Source organism: Acanthochromis polyacanthus, chromosome 1 (genome assembly GCF_021347895.1).
Source record: "Acanthochromis polyacanthus isolate Apoly-LR-REF ecotype Palm Island chromosome 1, KAUST_Apoly_ChrSc, whole genome shotgun sequence".
Lineage (NCBI taxonomy): Eukaryota > Metazoa > Chordata > Actinopteri > Pomacentridae > Acanthochromis > Acanthochromis polyacanthus.
Window position 1 is genome coordinate 29,966,232 of NC_067113.1, and position 27,391 is coordinate 29,993,622.

General features: G+C 40.1%; 1 protein-coding gene across 7 annotated transcripts in view; it reads left to right on the forward strand.

Annotated features, from left to right (window-relative positions):
- smoc1 (SPARC related modular calcium binding 1) overlaps positions 1–27,391 on the forward strand; it is an 82,290-nt gene that overhangs the window by 43,005 nt on the left and 11,894 nt on the right. For 5 of the 7 annotated variants that reach the window (XM_022217612.2, XM_022217614.2, XM_022217611.2 and 2 more), the window contains 6 exons: positions 2,175–2,264; positions 2,668–2,748; positions 15,605–15,797; positions 18,664–18,746; positions 24,745–24,850; positions 25,642–25,886. In XM_022217612.2, coding sequence (XP_022073304.1) covers positions 2,175–2,264; positions 2,668–2,748; positions 15,605–15,797; positions 18,664–18,746; positions 24,745–24,850; positions 25,642–25,886 — 798 coding nt within the window. The remainder of the gene's footprint in view (positions 1–2,174; positions 2,265–2,667; positions 2,749–15,604; positions 15,798–18,663; positions 18,747–24,744; positions 24,851–25,641; positions 25,887–27,391) is intronic. The other 2 variants (XM_022217615.2, XM_022217617.2) reach the window with 1 other exon arrangement.

Genomic DNA, 27,391 nt, shown 5'->3' on the forward strand with positions numbered 1-27,391 from the left:
ACTCATCAGCCGGTTAAACGTTTCCTTTGTTATTTTGTCAAATTTGGCTGAACATGTTTTTAGCTTTAGTCCAACAGTAAAACTAAACCTGAATATGAACACTACAGAAGTTTTTTATTCCTACAATGACAAAAAACTGAGGAAATCTATTTATCACACAGTGTTACAGCAGTGGACACATGCTGTTTACTGTGGTTTCTCACCACACACTTTATCTCGAATATGAGATGCCAGTGACACATATTAAGAGCAATAAATACCAGTCTTCATTATAACTTGTAAACAAGCTTATGTTGTCAAAACGGGAACATTTATGAGAGTGATTTATTATTTGAAATGGCTAATGATGAAATTATGGTTAAAACCTGATAAGTCAAAGATGACAGCTTATCCAGCCTGGGAGCAAAGACATTCAAACATTTTTATAAAGTTTAATTGTGATAAATAGCTTCAAATCTGGCAATTCTGCTATCTTTAACACTGCTCTTGGTTATAGACTATATGGCTGGGATGTCATGTGAGATTAATGGTTAAGGTGCCTTTTCTCCTTTCTCATCTATAATGTCCTGTCTAATAAAAGATAAAAAATAATGTTAAGAAACAAGAAGTACAACATGACAAGGTGCTGCTGCTGCGAGCATAAGAGGCTGTTATTCATCTGTGCAGCACGTGATAAGAAGACACAAAGTTCACCCTGATAATGATACAACAGGAGAAGCCAAAAAGCATTTATCTGCTTGAAACAATAAAAGTTTTCGTTTTCCAGAGTTTGTGCTGAGTAGATGAATTCTTGGCGCCCACTCAAAGTGGTTTTACCCAGCGCCAAAATGATAAGAACTGAGATTGAAGAGAAAAAAATCTATATTTTTTTAACCAAGGACAATTCGTAGATTTCTGTCAAATAAGGTAACAGTTTTATTATTTTTGCTGCACATAGACTGATTATGCTTCCTGTCATTTATAGTTGTCATCCAAAGGCTCATTCTAAGTTCAGAAAATCCCTGATTTTAAACAAACAAATGACTGAAATTCCAGGCTGATTCACACGTTAGAAGAAACGACTTGACGACAAAGAATGTCATGATTCTTCCATAAATCTTTTGAATGTGAAATATTTCAGTCATATTTTGGCAAAAATCTGGACAACTGGTTTAAAAATGTCCTTCTGAAAGACCAAAGTGTGAGTCAAGTCCAATAAACGGATATTGAAGTCGAATAAAAAATAAATAAATCAACAAATTATCCTCTCAGTCCCACCAATATCTTACTGCCAAATTTGAATGCAATCTGGTTACACATTGGGATGTTATGGTACGTGTTCACTGGGGCATTTTACATGTGAAGGATTGCATCCTTTCCCAACACTGGATGGCTGATTGCAACTAGCCACCACAAATACACCTGACAGGAGCTCTTCAACAGGAACCCAATGAAGGCTTTACCGTCCTACAGGCATGCAAACACTGACTGCACGTGACTGGATGAAAACTCAATCACAACATGCTACTGGATTTCAACCTGGACCAACATCATGTGGAAACGTTTATTGCGAAAACAGTTCACCAAAATGTGTTTCAGAAATAAGCCAAATGATAGCTCCATCTGTCTTTTGGGGAGCTTAGTGGCCCCTGATTTGCATAAAGTATCCAAAACTTCAACTTTATGACTCTTTAAATGCATTTCTACAGTACCAAAATACATTGCATGGCTGTTAACGTAGATACTAAATGGGAAGCACTAAAGTGACAGATCCAGTGGGCACGTACCATCACTCTGAACAGGCGTGAAACAACCAATCGACCAACTTCGGTACCTGAACTGGACAAACTAGAACGATAAAGATCCCCCTATCACGTCCATTTGGATTAATTCTGGATGCTACACCTGCATTGCACTCATGCAGGTCCTCATGTGAATGTTTGTGCGACTGTGTGGTTTTTACAGTGTGAGGGAGTGTGTTAAATGTGCAGCCTGCTCGTGTTGCTGTGAGAGTGATATACTGACGTGTGCATGCAGAAACCACAAGTGGGTGGTCGTCCTGTGTTTTTCTATTATTCGACCTGTCTGTCTGTTTTTCCTGTCCGTCTGTCTGTCTGTCTTTGGCCGGGCCATGTGCAAATCCCAACCATTCAACAGTTCTGGAGAGTAGATTGTATTAACCTCAATAATGGTAGTCTCCTTCCGTTTCTTTCTCACCCTCAACCCAGACGACGGCTCCAAGCCCACGCCCACCATGGAGACTCACGTCCCCCCCGAGGGCGATGGTAAGCCTCCTCTAACAGCTCTTCCACCTGTGGTAAGACGCTGCTTTAAAAACGACTCACATGGGGTAAAAGGCAGCTCGCAGTATTGCTCCTTTGTGTGCTTGTGGGTTTGTTCCAACACTTTGCTAAAGCTGCAGTGTGCCATTAATTTCATATTCAACCCCAAGATCCCGTTTCTTAAGAATACACCGTGACATCGAATGGAAAATGCCAGATGATGTATTTGATATTTTTGGAAAAGCCGGGATCTTGGATGCAGTTTTAATTTGTGGGCAAAGCTTGGCTGGGTGCGTTGTTTTTGAACTATGCAGCTACTGGTAATGTTAAATAAAGCTCTGCTGCGGTAAATTCACTTCAACGTGTGAAAGCTACTGATCTGCAGTCTGTCATTCTGTCACTGCAGAGATAACTGCTCCGACGTTATGGATAAAACAGCTGGTTTACAAGGAGAATAAGCAGAACAGCTCCACTTCCAGGAAGCAAGGTGAGAGAAAGGAACCTTTTATTGTGATAAATACGCATTCTTTATAGATCTGCACAGAAGCTAAAGGCTAAATATTGTTTAGAATTTGCAAGAGTTCACCCTGAGAGCCCGACGGATGTGCTTTGCATCCAAATTCACGTCCCTGTTCTCATTTAAATAGCCGTTACGGTATTTGCTGCAGGAAGGTATACAATATATCAAATGAAACAGCATGATTTGACCTCTCTAATGATACCAGCAGCTTGTCTGTGTGAGAAAGTGTTGGCGAGAAAACTGAGTTAGAATTTATTTAAATTTAATCATAGTTACAACCTGCATACAGCTGTGCATTCATCTCCACATCCTCTACTCCCTCCGGATTAATAAAGTATCTATCCATCTATCTTTCCATCCATCCATCCGCTCTCGTTCAAGTTACTCATGAAGTAATTATTGCATAAATATGTTATTACTACTACAATTCAGTCATTGTATTGGTATTAACCTTCCTAACTCTGGGTGTTTGTTTTGCTTCTGTCACATTTTTACCCATTGTAGACTCAGTTTTCACCAGAATATAAAGTCCTGCACCTCTGTGGAAACAGCACAACCATGACGAGAAGTAGAGAGTACATAACATCTTCTCTGCTGCATGACACAATTTTAATGCCATAAATCATTGAAAAATAAAAACAAAAGTTGGATTTTTTTTTTTTTGCATTATTGGTTTTACTGGCCTGAATTTTTTTCCCAAGTGGCTACAGGTGCTACCAATACTGGGAAAAATGGTGGCGATACAGAAGATTTTTCACTATTTACATTTTTTTTTATTTGTTTCCATATTTGTATCCTCTCTGGTTTGCATAAATACAACATTTAGTTCAGTCAAAAAGTCCCTAAAGTTTTGTCACGCAACTGTTGGTCACAGTTGAACCACTAATGGCTGCGTGGATGCGATGAAGACCACAGCATGTTTTGTTTTCGCAGAATCTGGTTACAGCTAACGGCTTATTTCTGGTCAGTTTTTAAACAATACATGCAGAATAATGATTTCGATGAAATGTCACAATTTTCTGCTTTGATTTGGTTCCGTTTTCTGACTCGGCAGCACATCACAGATAATTAGTTCAAGGAGCCTCTGAGAGTTGAAACTCCAATGAATCATTTGGTTTTTTTCAGTTTCTGGCTCTGAAAAATGGTGCAATTTTCGCATTTTCTTCAAACCCAGTGGGAAGTTTTGTGATTAAGAAGGTTAATATCTGTGCAATGACACATTAATATCACATCAAGAGACGGAGCACAACTGGTGCTTTGCATTTATGCTTGTTACATATCCTCACAAACCGAAATGACGTTTTAAAGACGGATGAAACTTCTGCAGAGTAATACCTTCACTAATTTGTTCACCCATTTTCAAATTCCTGCTTCTCGGTTGAATTAGTCCTGATTGTTTCTTAATGTATTCCTACCTCATAACAAAATAAACTTTCCAAAACTCCTGCCTGGTCTGCCACCTCTGCATGTAGTCTGCTGTAAGTCAACATTAATGTGAATAAAATAATGGCAGTTATTTTACATTAAGTCCCATTTTTTCCAATTACTTAGTCACACAGTATCCAACCTCCATGGTTCTGATATTTCCAGATTACAGACATTCTCCTCAACACAATTATGACAATACATCTCTGTTGCTGGCATTTTATAGTGAGATATATGTCATGGTAGAGACTGCGATTTGGTAGAATTGGAGTTTCTACCAGTAGAGATTGCGATCGCAATCTCTACCAGTAGAAATTCCAATCCTACCAGTGGAGATTTGTCAGGGCTAAGGTTAGACTTTTAAGGTTAGGGTCAGGGGTCAGGGCAGGAGTCAGATTTAAAGTTCCATCTCTACTGGTAGAGACTCCAATCGCAATCTCTACTGGTAGAAACTCCAATTCTACCAAATCGCAGTCTCAACCCTGACATATGCATCAGTTTCAAAGCACATCAATTTCATAATGCCAAGTAGATTTTTCCTCGAAACAAACTCAGAAACTAAAACAATTGCAATCAAATCATGGAAGATCTGGATAGAGCATGTATAGCTAGCCCTTATAGTGACCGAGATAAGAGCTTTAGAGTAAAAGTGGTGAAGTAACACTTAAAAAAAAAAAAAAAATCAGGTTTCTCATAGGGTTAACATTATCCTGTACACTATCATCGCAGCATGCTAAATTAAACTGGCAGTTGTTGTACAATATGTGGGAAGCCAGTGAGGGATCGTGTCCTTGACCACACTGCAGATAAACCCACCTACGTTCAGCTGCACTGTTTACAAGCTGAATTATTAGCTACATATTGATCTGAAGAGAATATGGAAACTGCAACAGAGCGGTTGCTTGAACCCTAAATAAAGTGTACATCAACTTGGCTCTGGTGCGACCGGTTTCAAAACCACCGGTTTGAGTTGAAATGTAAAACTTTTCCGGTTCGAAGACAGCTCCGCACCGCTAGGATTAGGTTTCTTGGTTTCTTCCCTCTGGTGTAATTTGTTTAGCTTTCTCCGTCTCCTTTTCAATTACGCCTCGACATGTTCACTACCCTCTGGGCAGCTGGGCGGCTTTCACGCTTCTGTACCGAGTCAAGGAGTGAATGCGGTGGGGGAATGTGAGGGAGTCTGAGTGCATCAGGGTTAGATGGATGTACTGGTTAGCTGATGTATGGGACTGACGTTTATTAAAGCTGAAAAGCCGACAAAACAGACATTATTGATTCACTTTTACTTATAATACATAAAAACTACAGACCACATAATATAAAAAGTTGCATAAAATCTGTATTATCAAGCACAGATTGTGTATCTGTTAAACTGCAACACATATTTGGTATTCTAGATACCGTTTTTCTAATTCAATTACTTCAAACTAGTAATAAAAGCTTTTCAACCCTCAGTCTAATGTAGTAATCCAAAACTTGTAGTATTTGTCAAAGAGATCAAGAAATATCCACCTGCATGTAGCAATATTAAATTAGGGATTTTTTTGTCTACATTCATTATTTAGTACCTGCAGATATAATTTTCATAGATAATACACACTTCTAAGTATTGTAGATTAGCTGTAGCACCAAGTTACTGCTTACTGGAAAGACCAGAGGAGGCAAACCGGTCTGTGGTAAATAAAGAATATAGTTCAATTTAATTTACATAGCATCATTTCAAACATGTCATCTCAAAGCTCAACACAACAAACTCAGGGTTTCCTTTGGATTCCTTTTGAGCAAACACTATTACGAGAGTAAAACTAGCAAAGGGGCACCATGACAAAGTCCCCTGTGACGCTAAATGACCTGACGAATGCACACAAGTTAAATTCAGTCAGAATCAAATAAGAGTGTTCTTGTATCCCAAGCGCACCTATATACAACTTTTTCTGCATCTGTATTATGTGTCTTTGGTTTGAAACATTGATAATGCTGCATTCATAAAGAAAAGTATTCAAATTTATGACATGAGTGATGGCAGAAGCAGATAAAAGATCGAGCTTAGGTTCGTGCCAATACCAATACGTAAAAAATTGCATAAATCTGGACATCTCTAATTTAAATGCACATGTAAATGCTGCTAATGCATGCATTTTACTTTCCTTTGTTTCACACTAACCACATATATTATGCATTACATGTTATGCTGCGAACAATAGAGCTTAGAGGGACTTGATTACAGCATGGGGTTTCTTCTGAATGATGGTGATGTGATGGGGGAAACTGTGGTCAGGGCAGCACTGAGGATCGGATTTTAGCTGACAGATATTCGTCTTGACAGCTCTTTGAAACTTCTGTGGAAACACCAGCTTCCTGTTTCCAATTAGCATCCGGTGTCCTCAAAGGACAAGCGACAAGGCCGACTCTGGGGCAGATGTCATCACGTTTGAGACATGAGGGATGTGAGTGTCTGCATCTGTATGTGATTGCATGTGTGTGTGCGTGTGTTGGTGGATGTGTGTATCATGAAAGGACTGAATGCCTGCGACTGAGAGCTGGAGAGAAGTGAACATTATTCACTGAAGCAGAGGTTTTGAACCTGGAGGCAGAAGAAAGTAACTGTGCAAACAATGTTGTCATGTCAACACAGTTTAGGTTGATGATGTGATTTTGTGAGCAAACAGTTGCTTATTTACATTGGTATGTCGCAACATTGGATTTCATTTGGTGCTTTGTTTCTGGTGAAGTTCAATATTTATTACTCTTTAGCTTTGTTCTGGGTTTCTGCCAACTCCCAAGAGAAACATCTGGCTTTGCACTTGTAAATGTTCTGCTGTATTCACCAGCTAGTTACTAAAAGTGGAGGGATTGATCAATTATTGAATCAAATATTGAGCATTTATCCAGTTGTTGCTATTATATATAAAGATAGATATCACCCTGGGTCTGAAGTGTGCTGCAAACCTGCATTCTTTCTGATAGCCAGCAGGGGGCAGCTTCTGTGGTGGCATAAAGAAGTCTGATCACATGAAAGTCTATCAGAAAATGATACAACTTCTCTCTGGATTTGTTCCCTCAGTACATAATTTCCTGAAGAGTTTATGGACTTAATTGCTAGTTTTACTGCTCCTTCAAGACAGAATGGTGTTACTATGTGAATAATGGGAAAGCAAAAAAGACAATCAAGCATTGTGTGATTTAAGGTGGGACTACCTTGTGATTTAGGGGTTGACCGATCATCTCTCTGTCTTATTATCCAATCTGATGCCAGTGTGTAAGGTTCAAGGTCGCCAAGTTGCCCGAAGCGACCAGAACGATGCCCGGGCGATAAACAGATACAATTTATACATTTCTCATCGCCCGGCCGGGCGACAAGCCTTTTCTAAATAAATAAATAAATAGAAAGATTTGTTGTTGGTGGCAGTGTTGCCAACTTAGCGACTTTCTCGCTAAATCTAGCAACTTTCCAAAGCGTCCTAGCGACTTTTTTTGTCAAAAGCGACTAGCGACAAACCTAGCGAATTTTTCTGCCGTTTTGGAGACTCTGATAGGAAAACTCGAATCATTCTGCAGTTACTGTCCTCAACAAGCAGCAGGTGCTGCTGTGAGCTTCTCCCCCTCCCAAAGCACAGGCTGTCAGTCCAGTAACCCCGCAGCAGTCCCAGTGTCTGATTAGAGGACATCACTCCGCGGCCAGACAACAGATGAATGGCGCATGAGCAAAGTCACTACAGATCCCATCCAGACTTACGGAGCGGGATATAAATGAAAATGTTTCTTCACTGTCATACTAAAATAAACCACAGAATTTAGCCTCTAGTACAAAAACATATTTTGGGTGTTTTATACTCACTTTTTGGTCTCTTCCACAATGTTATTCCTCTCTCCTACGACGTTGATTACAATTACATGCAAACTAGGAAATATCCTCCGTGCTCCTCAGTCAGAGAGTTTGACCCAGATCAAGCTATAGACAGCTGGCTGAGTGGTCCCAAAGCACCCAGGAGACCAGCTCTGATGGAGAGACTGAGAAAAAAGCGTAGGCTGGTGGTCCACAGTCAGCCCAGTGCAACTGTGACTCAGGAAGCACCAGACCAGCAGCTGGAAGCACCAGACCAGCAGCTGGAAGCACCAGACCAGCAGCTGGAAGCACCAGACCAGCAGCTGGAAGCAGAAGACCAGCAGCAGGAAGCAGAAGTCCAGCAGCAGGAAGCAGAAGTCCAGCAGCAGGAAGCAGAAGTCCAGCAGCAGGAAGCAGAAGTCCAGCAGCAGGAAGCAGAAGTCCAGCAGCAGGCAGCTACTCAGGAAGATATTGATGAAGAGGAGGAGGAGGAGGAAGTTCAATGGCAAGAGGAAGGCATGGAGGATGATGTTGATGAGGGGTTTCTGGATGATTTCGACACAGAAATGACTGAGGAAGATGTCGATACTGGGCTCCAGAGACTGGCACAATTTGAAGATGTTGATGAGTTGATGTAGATGGACATCTAGTTCAACTAAGTTGTGATTGTAAAGATGAATAGAGACTGATTTCTTTTGTAATGAGAGACTGATTATTTCGATTCTAATGGCAAGCAGGTTGTAAGAGAAGAGCTCAAAAGAAATTGACTTCCTGAGGAGTTATATTTATTTTTTTATTTTATGTAAACAAAGCGAAGTACGAGCCACTAGTTTTTTTTTTACGGGCTACCAGAAATTTAGATTTGGCAGGAGTTGGTGGCCCGTATTTTCCTATACGGGCCACCAGAGATTTTGACGAAGCTTACACACTGTGATGCTTTTCCGCTTACGTTTTTTTTCTTCAAAACTGATTCCTGATAAAATTAATCCATTTTTTAAAAAAATATGCAACTTTCTCTCTGAGGCAGCCTCCTCTCTTGACCTATAAAAGATTTTCACTTAAATTGCAGTAATCGGGTGCGAATCAGTTAACAGTCTTGTTAGCATCTGCTCTGAAAAAGACATTTTGGTCAACCTTTATTATTGTGTGCATTCAGAGCGTGTTCCACAACAAACAGCTCCTTGCTGCAACCGATAATGACACTATGAGAACAATGAACCACAACAGTAAAGTTGGTGGCTAGACAAAATTATGAGCTCGCTATAAGCTCCATGAAGCCAAGGCAAGCAGGAGATTCTCTTTTTACAATGTCAAATTGTTCCTTTTTTTTTTTTTTTTTTTTTTAGAAAAATGCATGCAATTTAAGTACCAGAGTGTTGCTCTGGGACTTGACTTCTGTACTGTTTCAGTTTACTTATACTTTTTTATTTTTGAAATGTCATCAATCAACTAATCCAGAAATAATTAGTAGTTGGTGCCCAACATTTGTACTTTTTAACTTCTCGAAACAGAATAAACTTTTGACTAAGTGTGACCTATCTTACTATGTAGATGGTTTGCTTCATCCTTGATAGATGGCGTTTGAGGCCCAAATTCAGTGAGACTATAAGCAATCTCTAGGCAGAAAGCCTAAGATTCTTCTACAGAATTTTCTTCGTTTCTTCCTTCCTTGCAAGCAGTGAAGTTCTACTGCAACAATCTTGATTATTTAAACTTCTCATATTTAGAACATCTCCGTCCTTCTTTCTTTAAAAGCTGGAAAACCTGAGTGCTCACTAAGCGGCTCTCCTGCACACTCACATAAACTCCGTTATTCATTTACTGGCTCTGTCTCTGGATACCCCATAATTATGATTTAGAGTGATGTGGATATTGTGTTAGTGAAACGTGTTTGCTTAGGCAAAGCAACGCAACGTCCATTTTTCAAGCAGATACTTTGTTGCCAGACTTTGACGTGCTGTTGTTCGAATGTTGCAACGGGGGGGGGGGGAAGCGCTCTGTCATGCAGCTCATTTATAAAAAGTGTGTGGAGAAGCAGAAACACTCCGACCGCCGATTCTCCCTTGTGGCGAGGCAAACAAAAGAAAAACCAAATTCTGGAGGCATATAATGCGATCATGTCTTGAGTCTGTATAAACTTCTGCAGCCTTAAAGAAGAGCTTCTGCTTCTTTTAATCCTATTTGCACTTCTAGTATGATGCAGCTGCAATTAGATGAAGGTAATGCAATGAATGATGTGTTGAGAAGTACCAATTGTGTGAAGAAAAAAAGCTGAAACTGGCAGATCTTTTTTATGAGTAAACCTTCCATCATCTCCGGTTTTATTGTACTCTGCGTCATAAAGACAAACACATGCACCTACATACCTCCTCACTCTCAGAGTTCCCCTTTTCCTAACATTTCAGCTATTTTAACAGCAAAGAAGGCCTGCTAGAGACAATATTGCAGTGATTACCCCACAGCTGAAAGCCATTGGAGTGAAGTGAAGAGGAGAGTGCTGGGAGATCAGGGGGAGGGAGGAATTAGGATGGAGGGAGAGCAGAGAGCGAAAGGAAAAGAAAGTGAAGAAAAGGAAAAGGATGTAGGGGCTGAGAGAGTTAGGGTGGTCGCATGCAACTGAAAGGATGATTTAAAAATAGTTTTACAGCCTGGATAACGACGGCTGAATGCAGTAAAATGGATAAAACGGAGCAGGCATCTCATCAAAGACCCTGCAGGCGGTCATCTTTTGTCTATTATCAGTTTGGCCCGAGGACATTCGCCACAACAACAAGCAAATTGTTACAACTGACTTCCACTTGTGTGGGTTTCTTTTTTTTTCTTTCCAGCACAATATTTGTTTTTTGAGGGTTTTCGTTTCTCATCTTTCAGTTCCTGCCAAGGGAAGAGGAATACAACTGAACAAGAAACAAAAACAAAAAATAAATAGAGCAGAAATGCAGATATCCAAGGCAGGCAGTAGATTGAATTTCACGTCCGCACAAAAACTGAGAGGATTACATTGCGAGCGTCCAGCCTTTTTCCATTTATATGTACAAAAACAATTTTCTTTTGGGAGTCCTAGCGCCTGGCGCCAGCATAACCTCTGTATAATAAACAGTGCTAAATAATTTGGATGTGAAGGAACCTTGGCGAGGACAGCGCTAAGAACACTTGAGTGTGAGTCTTCACAGGAGAAAAAAGTTCCTCGGTGCAGGGACATGTTCAGTTCTGTGTTGGCAGCCACATTCACGAAATCTGACCTTCCCACCTCAAAGTCTGCTCAGTCAGGTCTGAGGCAGCCGCTGAACCTGCTAACACCGTCACCTCCATCTTAATTACCTTCACTATGGACGATGGCAAAGACCTGCAGTGTTGACATCTGGAGATCATGTCAATCTCCTCTAAGAAACAAATAATCTGCTACCTTCTTCATGACCTAATTTTTCCAAAAGGCCTCTTTTAAAGACACCGATTCAGGGTTTTAAAATTAACAGTGAAATTGATCAGCATTATTCTTAGTTTACGTAATGGGATTTGTATGGATTAGGGGTTTGTATTTCAGTTGTTTTCCAGCACGAACAATGTTTAGTCATTGTTGTAAAATGCTTACGCTGCTGTTTTGGAGTTGGGGAGACATAACAGTTTTGCAAATATAATATTGTGTCTGACAAGTAGCATTATTATACTTCAATACCTGAGGGACTGTAGAGCAGGGGTCGGCAAGTAGATGTGGCTTCGGGCCAAAATGTTTGTAAACAATTGAACAGCGGGCCAACCTGCGGGGGGGTGCGCTCCGATTCTGCGAAGGGGGGGCGGGGATACCGCGAGCAGCGGAGCTTCTACAGCTGATCGCCGCTGCTTGGGACACACGTCTCAATTCTGATCACAGATGTATTAAAAATGACTCCCGAGACACACACACATTTTGCACACACTGTTGCTCAGTGAAATCTGGCTGGTACAACCGTGTCCGACCAGTAGCGCAAACGCGGAAATGCCCGGCAGCAGCCGACCACGTGAGTTTCGTGTTGCGGTGATGGACTGGCTTGACTCCGTGCCAAATCAAAATTTCAAAATCATCTGGCGGGCCAGATATTATTCCTGATGGGCCAGTTTTGGCCCGCGGGCCGCCAGTTACCAACCACTGCTGTAGAGGCTCTGTAAAGAGGGGGAGACTTCAAAGAAATAAAACTATGTTTTAGTAATTTGTAGGGCTGGCCCGAACAGTGGTGGGCGGGGCGGGGTGGGGTTGGGGGGTGGGGGGTTGGGGGGGGGGCGCGAATATTCGGATACCAAAATTAATATCCGGATACCAGTTTAGCGAACGAATATTCGGATATTCGGGTCCAGCCCTAGTAATTTGTGTGGACTGTTTTCCACTGCAGTAAGTTGCGGGTTATTTTAGGGTACTCTGAATCGAATTGCCCCTGTAGAACCTTTGTCATGGCCATTTTTAAAGAGGGAAAATAGAAGGGATTCCAGAATAGATACATCTAAGCGGTTCAGAAACGCTGTGAAGAGCTCTATGCTGATTGGTTAAACTTGAAAAGACAATAAATGCCATTTTTCTTCCCTGTCCCTTGTCTGCTCACCTCTAACATCGCCATCAACAACATAAAAGCCACCATATAGACTAGAAATGGACTTTTCAAGTTGCTTTGCCCCAATCCTGTCAGTCTTTTAACATTTAATATCTGCCGATCTGATCCGACACAATATAACCAGATGGAGTCTCTTGCTGTTTAACACTGTGGTGATCAAAGAAGGTGTTCACTCAGACTACGCATTAGCAAGCAGAGAGCATTTTGGGGGTTTGGCTAGCAAAGGGCCACAATGACAAACACGTCTGTGATCCCTAATGACCTCTGGGCAAAGCTCATTTGTTTGAGTAAGCCAAGATCAACCAGGACAATGTTCCTATATCCCAGTGGCTTATGGAATAGAGCTGCCTTCATGGCCCATAAAACAGCAATATCAGCACAGGATAATTGTATTTATCAAGAATATTACTCAAATTTACGACTATGTCACTGCAAAAAAAATGACCTGTTTATTTTAGCTGCCTTTTATTTTCATTTCTGAACTTTGTCTGCCTGATATTTTGCTTTTTGGAACAAAAAAAGGGCAGTCAGAGGGGTAAAGTTGTGGTCTGTGAAACCAGATTAATAAGCTATAAGACGCTAAAACTCTCCATACAGCTAAGAGAACATGCAGTGGCAGGTGCCAACTTTTTGTAACGAAGAGCAAATCCACATCTAAGTAGTCATCCGATCTAATGTTAACATAAAAATATTTTCTATAGCTGCATTTAGTGAAGTATTTGAATGCTTTCACTGTTTTGGGTTAGAGAATATACTCTAAATTATGTACGAGAGCAGAAATCTGATATCTAATTTCAAAACTCATATTGACATAATTATGTCTTGGTTTCTGGAGCAGAGTGAGCAGAGACGATACACATTGTTTTGGCACCGGTCAGCCCTAAAATGTGAAAATACCTCCACATGTCACCACCTCGGAGAAAAGGCTCCAAACAGTGACTGGGGCTCTGTTATTGTTGCTCAGTGTTTCATAGTGCACTTGAATGTAAAATGAAGAATGGATCAGGAGTGGTAAAAGCACACTTCATCGCTATGGCAACAAGCTCAGCATGCAGCTCTGTTGTACTTGGCTCAAGAGTGAGCAATGGACTAAATGGATGTGAATGTAAATACAGTGCGCCGAGACAAGGTGTCACAGGAGCATCTCTCAAGGGCCGAGGCCTGTTTCTGAACAGAAAGATATGAAAGATTGTGGCGGATAAAGACTTCTTAATAAAACCTTAGGAATGACTGGTAACAGCATAATGGTTTCACTGGTTCATATTGGAGTCAAACAGCTTAGAGAAGGACCAATGAGTCGTAATACTGGATACAGATTAGCTGAATTAGAATAGCTCATTTCAGAAAAATGGGTAGCAGCTTCTGGAATGTAACAGAAAGAATATTTTGAAGCCTCTTTAGTTAAAAAAAAAAAAAAAGTAGAGCTGTTATAGTCTCTACGCCAACTGGTCAGAAATGGTGAGTCGATATGCTCCCAATAGACCAAATTTAAATTTGTCAGACAATCACCAGTGTTAGTGTCATCAGCAGAAAGGCACTACAGCAACTGCTTTCCAGGACTGAGCCATTGTTTTAGTGGTGGGAGGAATCGACTATCCATGAACACAACTTTGAACTCACTCAAGCTAATAGAGACTGCTAGGTCTGAGTTCTTAGCTAATGTTTACTCTTGGATGGTGCAAAACTACTTGTCACCAGGTCAAAGAAGTCATCAGAGTTGTTATTCTGACTTGTGGTTGCTCTAATCTTTGAGATGTAAACTAAAAAACTGTTAAATACGTTAAGATACGATACAAAGACATTTATTTCTGCCAATCCTCAAGCCCTCTACAACAAGTTAGCATCCCAGCTTTATAAGGGAGTAAGAATTAAACCCAGATATTATGTAACACTTCACAAACCAATAAGTATTGAGCTGAAACTATATAAGGCTAACAATGTAATGAGGATAGCCAGCAGACTGCACTCAATACATGTAGTCCATTTAGTTTATTTATACATAATATGTACATTTTTTTCTTTCCCCTGAGACTATTTGATTGGTTGAAGAGTCAGTATGATTACAACCAATCAAGACTTTCTTTGGCTGACTACATCCTTTAAACAAGTCACCTTGGACGATCCCATCCAGAAAATTGTAATCTTTAATCCTATTTTATTTTGTTGCTTTTTCTGGCGCTTTCACCACATCCCAGCTCAGTTAAAGCAGTGGAGATGTTTTAGGTTACATGATCCATCTAGAAGTCTGGAAATAAAAGTCATGTGGTAACAGGTAGTAGCTGGATAGAAGCTAGAGAGTAGACCTTGAATTTTTTCTTTGTTGTTTGGCCAGACTACTTTTTCCAGGGTCAATAATGTGCTTTCATGCTCTGAATATCACAAATGTATTTCACAGTCATATAACAAATGTACCACTTGTCTAAATATAAGACAAACTCTCCCCACTCTCACATTTAACACTGTTCAGCAATGTGGAGACATCCAATTGCCCGTTGGATGAAATTACCATGAAGCAATTGAAAATAAAGATTCTCTGAATTCTTGTACTCCAACTACTTGCACAACTTGCTGCAAGAAAACCCTTAAAATCCTGCTCTCTGTTTCTACTTTTGCAGTTGAGTCCAACAAGAAACTCTTGTTGTTCTTTTGCCATGCCATATAGACGTAGTGTAGTTATTCTTCAAACACCACAACAAAACAGATATAGCAGTCAAGTAGTCAGCAACAAAAATATGAACATGTCTTCAACATGCAACAATAGTGACACTGACAGCAGCACTGATCCACAAATTAGCTGGTCCATCCCAAGTGGAAGTGGTTCAACAGCCAGTAGCCTACACTACATGGAGGCATGCCACTATAAATGCATTTTGATCGACGGATAAAGTGGATGAAGTTTAACCTTGTTACAGTTTTTTGTCTGTGTGCAGTGTGTGTTCGTTTTCCCAGCTCTGTCTCTCTGTATTGAGTGTGTTTCTCACGGTTTTAGAGAAAGTTCCCTCTTGTGATCAGGAGAGACAGAGCGCCCTGGACGAGGCTCGGCAGAATCCTCGAGAGGCCATTTTTATCCCCGACTGCGGGCCTGGAGGCCTTTACAAACCGGTCCAGTGCCACCAGTCCACAGGCTACTGCTGGTGTGTTCTGGTGGACACGGGAAGACCCATTCCTGGAACCTCCACCAGGTAAAAGCATTCATAAAGCAACTCCTCTGGCAATAAAATGAAGTCAAATTGTGTAGAAGACTATGAGAAAAAGACCCCTCATCTCACTTGATCTTCTACCTCAGTAAAAGTGTTCCTAATGAGTTTATGGTCTCAATCACTAGTTTTCAGTGTCCTTCACTACAGCATGATGTTCATTTTGTAAATTCTGGTCTCATTTAGACAAAAGCAGATGAAAAAGCAGGGTATGGCTTATGGCATGGCTACCTTGTGATTGACTAGCAGCAACCATATGGGCATATATAGTGTCCTCGAGGTTTAAGTCAGACCCATGCTTGCACATTGGGTTCAGTTTGAAAATAAATCCAAACTCAGTGCTTCTAAATGATAGTCTACACACCAATAGATGACATCATGGCAGCTACATCCGTCTTTTATATGCAGTTTATGAGCTGAAGAGTTGGACTGAGCCAAAAACAAATCTGTCTACATTTAAATACAAGTTTTCTATGGTTGTTCATTTTAAATCACTTGTGAATCTCATGTTTAACAAGATTTTGGATTCTAAAATGTTGCAAACAAATTAAAATTTGAGCCTTTAGATGATGACAGTTGAATAACAAAAATACTAGCAAAGTTATCAGAAACATTCCTAAGAGGGCGATGAGTATTTGTTCCAAATTCAGGGCTAATCCACCCAAGAAGATACTTCACTGAAAACCACAAATGTGGGCCTCATGGTAGCAGAGGAATGTCCATGTGGTTATTCAAATCCTGATTACTGTGTGAGCAGGCGCCTGCAGTGTTTACAACACAAATCAGCAATTTAATCCAATAATCTTGTAACTATTAGCCAAACCTTACATCAATTTGACTGATGAAAATTAGGCCAAGTGTTATGAGTGTTATGACATACAGCAGGGTTAACACTATTAAAGGCCAACACTGTCTTGCAGATTTGGTTTATCCACCTTTTTGCAAGCAATGGGAGACAAAAGCGTAAGGGAAAACTAAATATGTCCGCCACTTTGACCAACGTCAGACTGTCAACATCCTTTTAGCAGCTTTGCGACAAAGTTGAACCACTCCTGAGAACAGAGCAAAGAAAAGTATGAGTGCCAATTTTATTACAGATAAGAGTAGCTATAGTTCTAACACCAATACTACCACTCCATACAATACGTCAGAAAAAGATCTGTATGTTCCAGGGAAGTATGTCAAATGCAGTAGGCAAAAACACCAGGATGTTCTACTACGTCCCGTCTCATTTTGTAGTCTACCAACATGTTCTATGCTCTAATCCTTGAAGTGACGTATATCATAGTGTCTTAAGCTGCCAAAAGTCTACCAAAAGATGACTCATTTTGCACTACAGATTGTAACAGATATGAGAAAGTTGAGTTATAGATCAAATATGACAAATTAGTGTGTCCCAGTTGTATGTGTACTGCATGTAACAGTATACAGTTTGTAGGGTAGGGCTGGACCCGAATATCCAAATAGTCGGTCGTGACGGTGGCATCCGGATATTAATTTTGAGATCCGAATATTCGCCACCCGTATAAACATACCCGTTGTTTTGGATCCAAGCTGCTGTTGCCTGTTCATTTAGCAAATTACTTAGTTTTAAGCACTGATGTAAAGGTCAGTTAGTTTCTGGACTGACTTTCAGTCTCAGTGCAGTTGCGACTGTTTACATTGTGTTTGGGAAATGGCAGACGCACAATTGTTTGTTTTTTTTTGGTGTAAGAATCTTACATGAATAAAATAGAACGCATGATGCACACGGATCTGAATGTAGAACATGAATATTGCAACCTCAAACTCAGAGCTAGAAAAAAGATATTAGAATCAAAGTGTAAGCATGCATCAGCATAAAAGATTTGTTTTTGTTACTGAAGGGGTGTCATCGCTCTCACTCTGCAAGAAGGTTTATATTTACAAGATGAAGTACAGCCTTTTTTTCCAATCAGAAGAAAATAGCTTTCTGTTAGAATACACAATGGCTCAGGTTTACTTTCAATCAATGAGAGTCCAGCGATTTTCTTCTAAGAGTTACATCATATGAAAATAATTAACAGCCTGAAATAAATCACATGCATAGTAGCAAAACTTGCACAGATGTGCATTACAGAGATATTAAAGGAAAACCCTGAGGCGATTATTTCCTCACATAAAAATTTACTGCACTTCGGACTAGACCTCATGTCATCCAAATGTCTCTCTGCTGGACAGCAACATGCAGAGTCATGCATCAGACATCCCGTTTTGGATCAGTGGTTATGCAGACTGTGAAGAAAGAAATGACAACTTGCTCTCGCTTTGAAAAAAAGAAGAAAAAAAAAGCCAAATGAGACACACATGCTCAATTTTCCAACATATTCAAGACCCACCGATACAATAGCCAGGAGAAAACGAGTCATGCCACGCATAATGCTCAACAGTTTGTTATGGCTCCGAAACAAAGCTTCGTGCACATCAGAAGATATTTATTTAATAAGCGTGTATAGCAAATAAAAGGTTAATCATTGTCAATAATTCCTTACAGTTCAACAGATTGAAGTCAAAGGGTTGTAGCTTTCAAAGTCAGAATGTGCATCCGTGCTGTAACAGATCAGGAAAAGAGCATGTCTTTATGAAAAAGATACAAAACAAAAAAAACATCCTCCAGTTTGCTGCTCTGAAACAAATGTGGTATTTTTGTTTCGCTGAGTTTCAGTTCCAGGCTATGTTTGATTTCTTTTATTTTCTATGACTTAACTAATTTTTAGACATGGACTAGGTGCTCCTTCAGTGTCTCAGATAGTTCCACATTATTCAGACGGGTTTATTCTTCTCCTCTTCAGATTCTGTCTCATGCATTCATGTCTTCGTCTCTTTCTAACAGATACCAGACGCCCGAGTGTGACGGAGCTGCAAGATCTCGCATCTCAGACACAGAGGATCCGTTCCAAGGCAGAGACCTGACAGGTTTTCCTAATTTTCACTACAGTTTAATTCCTTTCAGGTTTGTTTTAGCAGAAACGCTCTTGGGGAAACTTTGGAGATTATAGTTGCATCTGTTTACAGAACAACCACGCACACTAGTGACGTCAACGATTAATCGTCAATCTGGCAATAATTATTTGACCATTCAAAAATAGATTAACTCATAAGGCAAAAGACATGCCATGCAAGTCAGAGAATGTATAGCAGATTAGCTGTAGTACCTGGTTGCGCCACCAGGTGGAGCCTCTTCCTGTTTAACACCGTTGTGACGAAAGGAGGAAGGCAGTCAGACTACTGGCAGTTTCATGTTGGCAAGGAGAGAGAATTGTGGGAGTTTAGCTAGTAAAGGGCCACCATGACAAAGTCTACTGTGAAGCTTAATGCCTGCCGGCCAGAGTTGTCATTTGTGGGTGAGCTAAAGCATGCCATGACAGCATCACATTGGTCCAGAGGCTGATCGTCTATGCAATTAGAGTGGCCTTGTTAAAGCTGGTAATTATCAGTTAAGGATACTGCTCAAATTTTGCATCACTCACATACAGAGAAAACTAAAAAGGTGGACATCTGGAATTTATCACATTTTGGTTCAAACATGACAATCTACAGCTGTAATATACCGTACAGAGGGTGAGCAGTAAACAGTGAGACTTTAATGAGATAAAACTACAAAAGGTAAAGGTGGATAACATGTATTCATCACTGCCTGAATCTCTCGTGAGTTTTTCCTGCATAGAGGAATTTTTCTCTCCACCAATGCTGGATTTCGACATTATCGGTCCATTAAAGAGTCATTGCATACCATCCTAAACATATGGGCCAGCAGGAACCTCAGCCACTTTCTAATCGTCATACATTTTGCTCACTGATAACAGTAAGAAAGTTAGCATGTATACCTGGAAATTTACAAAAAGAAGCTTTGTAACATGTCAATGTAGTGACACAGTGTATTTCAATCCAAATCATGACTCCTTTTCAAAATTTAACCTAAGAATGGAAACACAAAAATAACAGTGATTTGCGGTAAGACTCGAACTCAAGTCTCTCACCTGACAGTCGGCTAACTTACACTAAAACTAACCCCTCCAACCTCCAAATGTGGACTTTTGCCCCTCTTTATAAATGCAAAATCACAGTTCCACCACCATTTCATTAGGTAAAAATTACAGTGAGTAGGTGGAAAATGTCCCTACTGGCCCATATTTATAGGCGTGATTCAGGTCTGTAGATTTTCAGTTACCCAGGTCCCTCTAGGAGCTTCAGTAGAAAGCACCCGGACTTCTCTTTAAGGATTTTGAAGACATTCGAGCTCTCATCCAAACTGAAACTTTCAGCCTCTTGTTTAGGATATAAAACATCTTCAAAACCTAGAACTGAAGATGCCTCTTGTTTATGGGACAAAACATCTCCAAAACCTACAAGAGAAGTCTAGTTGCCTTTTACTGAAGCTTTTAGGCTTCAAATGGTATGACATCTGAAATGTGCTTCCCTAAAGATGTTTTCTTTGGCATCACAGACATTTTGTTGATAAAATGGTCAGAAACAATCGGAAAATGCATAGATTTTTGTCAAAAAAGGCAACAAAGACTTATTGGCTGTTCTGTAGATCAAACAATCAAGCTTACTGTCATGGGTAGTCACCCAAAAAAGAACCTGAAAGAGTTTAGTCTGAAAATCTCACCACTAACTGAAGAAAACTAGCATCAAAGGGGGTTGTTTCTAACTGTTAAAACACTGAGTGGCAGAAAAATGCAAAAAAAAAAGTTCTAATGAAGGATTTAATTAAAGTTTTAAGCATTACAGCTTTTACATTTTCACTATCACTCCCACAACAATGTGAAATGATCTGAAAACCCCACTGAAGTATGTTGGACTTCATGTAAATTTACCAGATAAAAAAAACATTTAGACTGAGAACCGACCAAACCACACTTCTGCGGTGTTGGATTCCTTGGCAGCAAAGATCAGAGAGCCTCCTCTAAAGCGGAGGTCGTAACCTCGGCTCAGACTCCTCTGCCCTTGTTACTGCTCACTTAGGTTTGTTTCCCCATCATTTAAGGTTGCATTGTAACTCTTATTTAATTCCCCATCTGGTGAGTTTACAGAGTCGAGCATACTCCTGACTGTGCAGCAGATGTGTGGCGTGTTTTTATGGAAGGTGTGAGTGTAGCGGCGGTGAGGCTGTGGGGGGCTGCTGGGGGTGTTGGTGACTGCAGGGAGCTGAGTGCAGATATTTTTATGTACTGTAGAGAGATGCCACAACAAAGCGCAATATTTCATGGCCATCACATCAAGGCAGGGGGAGAAAAGAATGCTTAGGAGGGCAAGTCTATTAACAGCAGGCAGCTACAGGTTCAATCTCACAAGTGCCACAATACCACCTCTGACGGCGTTACAGCTTTTTTCTGCCTGAGAACAAAAACTGAGATCTGTTAAGTTGTAGTTTAGTCAAGTCACAAACTGCATTTTCATCCATATGGAAATATTTAAAAAGTTAAATGAGAATGGCAATTTAAAGTCAAGGTACTGTTTCAGGGAAAAAATTGCTTCTATATTGTGTCAGACAGTTGCCTAAAGCTGCATTTTGCACCGTGTTGGAGAAGTTATTTTTAGTTTGTGAGGTGGTGAAAATAAACTGCACCACACACTAAAGCACAAATTACACTTTAAGTGATGTAAATTTAATCATCTGCACAGTCCAATGAACTGTATGTCAACAGAATTACTTTAATGCGTATTTGAAACTTTCCATTAGAAAAAGATCATTACCTAACAGCTAAAAAAAACCCAACTTCCCCCATTTCTTAAAAACTGTTTTTTACGCTCGCTTGAAGTGTTTTTTTTTTGCATATTTCGAAAAACAATGAATGTACATGACACCTTTTTAAACAGGTTCTATTGTGATGAACACCTAACTCACATGACTGATTAGTTGTTTGTTTCTTTTGTTGTCTTCATCTCTGGACAGCAAGAAACGTGGCCGATACCAGCAGACATAAAACAAGTCATTAAAACTTACCGGATAAGGATTGATTCCTGAAGACCAATCACCATTTTAATCCAAAGTTTTATTTACTACTTCTTTTTGTTTATTTTTCTCAGTTTATATACATACACCCTGTGCATGATAGCATGCGCTAGTTCCGGTTGAAAAACTCCGGGTGCTACAGTTACTTCCAGTCCCGCTTACAGCGCTGTCAAAATGGAAGAAGCCAGCAGTACACTTTACTTTTCCAGATGCCTAGGCAACTAGCCTAAAATTTCTGTTGACGATGTTTATCGTCTCGTTGATGATTTTTCGTCAGCTCCTCAAAGCAAACGGGAAAAGGGATTCAAATTTTATATATCCCAGCACATATATAACTTTGAAGTTAAGTGGCATCGCATCCTACATAACTAGCGCTAGCGTAACTGTAGGGCTTTCCAAACATGTACCTTATCATTTTATTTTCTAGTATTTATACATTACTATTTTTTGCTTAGTTAGCTACTAGAATCCACTTTACACTTTAGTCTTTGGTACTTAGTCGAGTTCAGCAAGACATTTTATATTTGTAGTTTTGTTTGAACAAAATGACAAATAAATGCTTGGATTTCCTCTATATTTGATTAGGTGTCAAAACGGAATAACAAATGATTGAAGAGTGCACGGATTGTTGTTATAGTTTATCAGATATTTGCTGTTTGATCAGTGACTATGCACTAATATTCCCGATCCTCAGTTTAGTGTGAAACATTTTTTTGTCTAATTTTGACAATCCACTGAGCCTGCAAATGCCGATCTTTTGGAAAACGGTGAAGGCTTATAGAACCGTTATAAACACCAGAAGCCGAACATAATGGTACACTACAGTACCTCCCATATCGACCTTGAACACGCTGAAATCTGATTTTTTGTTTTGCCGAGAAAACAGTGTTTTTCTTTTTTGATTCCATGTTATCCATGCTGCGAAATGTAAGCCCTCCCAGTCAGAACCCGGAAGTTAGCATTTTGACGTGCACGGGGTCTATTAATGTTGTTTCCGGCTTCTTCTACTTATTCTAACACTTGTTTATTACAGCCATGTGGCCTCTAGCGCCACCTTCTGACCGCACAACACAGCCTAGTTTCTCCACTAAAAAGCAGCCTTTCTATTGAAATTTTTTAAACATTGAAAAAATCTGCTTCAGACAGATGAAATTGCAGCTACTGACTGCAGTAGTGTTGAACACATCCACAAGCAAGGCCACACATACATATGGTTTCCACCGTCCGCCCTGCTCTCCCTGCCTACATCAGTTTCAAAGTATGTCAAGGACTCAATTTGGACTAAACCAGCATCGACATGATGAGTTTACACCAAAGATAGACAAGAACTTATGTTGGATAACCAAGATCTATCTGGATGGAAGTCTTACTTGCTGTCGTCAAGCAAAACAAAAAAGTCACAACTCACTTTTATTCATCGCTTTCTCGAGGTGGAAAAGTCTGAATGTAATCTGCAAAGATAGCTGTATTTCAATGTGAATGTCAGGAGAATTTGTAGCAAACTTTTGAAACGTCATAAAAACATAAATTAGACTTGTTTCCCTTAATTAGTTTGGGGCGAATAAATTAGGTTATGTCAGTGTTTTGTAGTTTTGTCAGAAGGTGGCAGTAGAGGCTACATGGCTGGAATAAACAGAGTAGAAGAAGCTGGAAACAAAAGCAGTTATGCAAAAAAAATGAAAAAGAAGAAATTAACTGAACTTTGGGATCTATGAGAGTAAAAATAACAGAACTTTAGGAGTTGTCTTAAATCAGGCAAGTTATAAATATTCTTTTATGTCATGACATGTTTCCATCTCTCTTTTTGTTCATTCAATGTTTACTGAAAAAAAAAATCTAACACTACCTCAAATAAGCGTAAAAACTTGTCAAATTCTGCTGCTTGCATTAGCTTTTTCTAAAGCAATACTTCAAAACGCGCATGAAAATAACTATTCACACCTTACTGAAAAGGTGCTGCAAGTGAATGCTGCTTTGTTTAAAGGTGTTATAAGCCCAAAAATAAATTAGGCGAGCCTCGGTGTAGGCACAATGGTGAATTCTTCTTTAGCTCTCTTTCAATCTACACATGAAACAGGCGCATTTGGAGCAGTTTTAATGCGTTTTAAAGTCTTCAAAAATCCCAGCCTGTAGACATCCTGCAGCACACGCTAACCTTGACACCTTGCAACGGCATCTGCGTACAGCATAACGATTTTCGCTTCATAACACCCCAATTTAACACTTGGATTAAGGCACAGCAAGGCAGTGCTTCTCCGAGCTTGTCGCGTTGTAGGAAATGCTAATTGGATTCACCTGGCGGGGGCAGCGGACCACCTCCCACAGAACAAACCGAGGCAGCACAAAGGGAAAGAAAAGAGGACACGGAGGCCACGAATGCTCCGAGAAAGAGGAGGGAGGAGGAGGGGATCAGCTGAGAAAGCTTGAGAGAAAAAAAAGGGGAAAAAAAGGGCAGAATGAGAAGATTACTATGCAGCTGCGTTTTGAAGTTTCCCCCTTTAAGAGACACAATTAGGAGGGAAAAATTTGCACTGGTTTAGCGTGCTATTAAAACCATACATCTGGGCAATTAAAAAGAGCTACCCAAGGTGTTCAGAATTGTGTCATAAAAGTTAACAGGTCTGCACCGCTCAACAAAGCCCTCTCATCACAGCACACCTTCTGTCCCACCTCTCGCCATGTGCTCTGTTTTTCTCCAGTCTTACAAAACAGCCCAACTATGTATTCCACCTTTACTGAAAATGTACTCAAAACAACGCCCATTTCTGTCCACCATGTGTCAGATTCACTCAGCTCTAGATAAAGTTTGCAGGCCTTCTTTTGAGTGTGTAACCGGCGTTTGACATCAGTGGTGTCGAGGCTTTAGAGGCACTTCAGCCTCACTGTGCTGTAATGGCTCAAATTAGTTGTGGAAGGTAATTTTGGTGTATTTTTTTTGTCTTTGATTCGTACCAGGCTGTCCAGAGGGGAAGAAAGTGGAATTCATTACAAGCTTGTTAGATGCCCTCACCACAGACATGGTGCAGGCCATAAACTCACCAGCCCCCTCTGGTGGTGGGAGGTAAGTAGTGCTGCGTATGGCTGAAGAAGTCATGGCTGACACTTCATGGAAAACCTCAACCTTGGCCTGTTTTTTCTCAAATAATGGTTCCCTCTGGTTTTCTGAATTGCAAGCTAATATTTTCTCTGACATGCAATGCACAGATGTTGGCAGAGACACTTGAGTGTCTTTTTTTTAATGTTCTCTCATGTATATGATGAGACTCTGAGGTATTTTGGAATCAATCTGTCTATACCTGAGCTGCCATAAAACAAGACTGCTTGACATACAGCTTCTTTTGACACAGGATATAATTTAACTTCATTACAGAGCCTTTCTTTCTAGGTTAATTTATATTAAAACTGCAGGATTAACAATTGTTTGTAAGCTTAAATGCACACGTCACATTTTGCCATCTATGTTCTTCTTGCCATGTCTGTTTCCCTGATATTATTCAGGTCTGTTGAGCCTAGCAAAGCAATCACAGAGGCACAAAATGATTGCAAAAACACAAAGCAACAACAAAAGATAGAAAATGATGGAAAAGGGACAAAAAAATTAACAGTAAAATGCGAAACAACTGCAGACAGATGCGAAATGACCACAAAGAGGCACAAAACGACGACAAACTGACTGCGGAGACACACACAATGACCAAAAAGACAGAAAAGAACTACAAAGAGAAACAAAACAAGAACAAAGACACACAAACAATTGCAAAAAGATGTAAAACAGCTGAAAAGGGATGCAGAACAACTCCAAAAAGCCATTTATGTTCTTGTTGTCACATCCGTTTCCCTGATCTCCTCCAGGTTTGTTGAGCCCGACCCCAGCCATACTTTAGAGGAGAGGGTGGTGCACTGGTACTTTGCCCAGCTGGACAACAATGGTAGCCATGACATCAACAAGAAGGAACTAAAACCTTTCAAGAGGTACCTGAAGAAGAAAGCCAAACCCAAGAAATGTGCCCGCAAGTTCACCGACTACTGTGACCTGAATAAGGACAGGGCCATTTCCCTGCAGGAGCTCAAAGGCTGCCTCGGCGTCAGCAAGGAGGGTAAGAAAGAAACCGGGGGAACAGACTGGTTCAGAGTAGTTTGGTCATGGAGGAGGGTCATGAACCTCAGAACAGCTGGGAAAATCTGCAGATAATCTCGTCTCCTTCAACAACTAGACAGAGATGCACTTTAGGGCTGCAAATATCCATTATTTTCACATTTGTTCATTTTTTTCTCCATTACTTGATCAGTTTTTTTAAACAATTAAATGTCAGAAAATGGTGAAAAATATTGATTGTTTCCCAAGCTGAAGTCTTTAAATGTCTTGTTTGGTCGACAACTCAAAGATATTCCATTTACTGGCATAGAGGAGAGAAGAAACGAAAAAATATTCACGTTTCAAAAGATGGAATTGGAAAATGTTGACGAAAATATTAATTAATTGATCATCAAAATATAAATATCGGTATATCTTCAGCCAGCAGACAGGCTTCGAAACTATGCTAACAGAACTCTCCTACAAAATAAATTATAACGCAGTTCTTCAGCAATATTTTGTTCTCATTTCATAGTTTAAAAGTCAGTAAGAGTCGGTCGGTAATTTGGAGAAAAAGATGACGTAACTGTGGTGCATGTGACAAACAGATGTGTTGGCAGGTTCACTGCTCCGCTCAGCTCTCCCCGATGAATATTTAAACAAGACTGATGCATGAGCAGATCCTAGACGCAGTCCGAGCCAGAAAACTCTAACTACTCATGATGAGTTTACAGACCTAATAGAGATCGTTAACATTTGTCAGAGGGGTCTAATAGTGCTGAGCTGATGCCAGGCTCAATCCAAATGTAATACAGTGGAGAAAGGAAGAAATATTTCACTAATATTATAGATATTAAATGAAGTTTTGACTGTTCCATTAACGATGAAAGCTTCAAGAAAGAAAAATGACAGTCAGGCGGTGATAAATGTAATGTGTGGTTTTTTGTAACTGCACAGGGACGTAAGAATTAAAGAGCCCATATTAAGCACATTTAAAGGTTCATATTTTATCTTTTGGAGTCTTCTAGAATATTTTTGCATGCACCGGTGTTAAAAAACACATGATTTTCTCATACTGTACATGGCTGAGGTACCTTTTCTCTCACCCTCTGTCATAAACGGTCTTAGCTTTTGTTTCTTTAAGGCCGGAAAAGTCCAGCTGATCGGTCAGCTGACTCAATGAAAGTGAGACAACACTGATTACATTGGTCGTGTACAACAATCACGAATCTTAGAGGACAGGCAGAGAGATGTAGGTTTTGTAATGGCAAACTGCGAGGAAGCGGCTAATTCTTTGTTTACGGACGTGCCAAACCCGCCACTATTCAGGCATTATGCAAATGTGTTACGTGGTGATGTCGATAAGTAACAGAAGAAAAGCCTGGACTTTAACTGAGGTGTTTCTGGTAGGTAAGAAGCAGTTTTCTGTAGAAGAACTTGGTTTAATGTGGACTTTAGTCTTTTTGAGATTACAAGGAAAAACCTAAAAGCATAATATGGGCTCTTTAGAAAAATATATACTCTTAA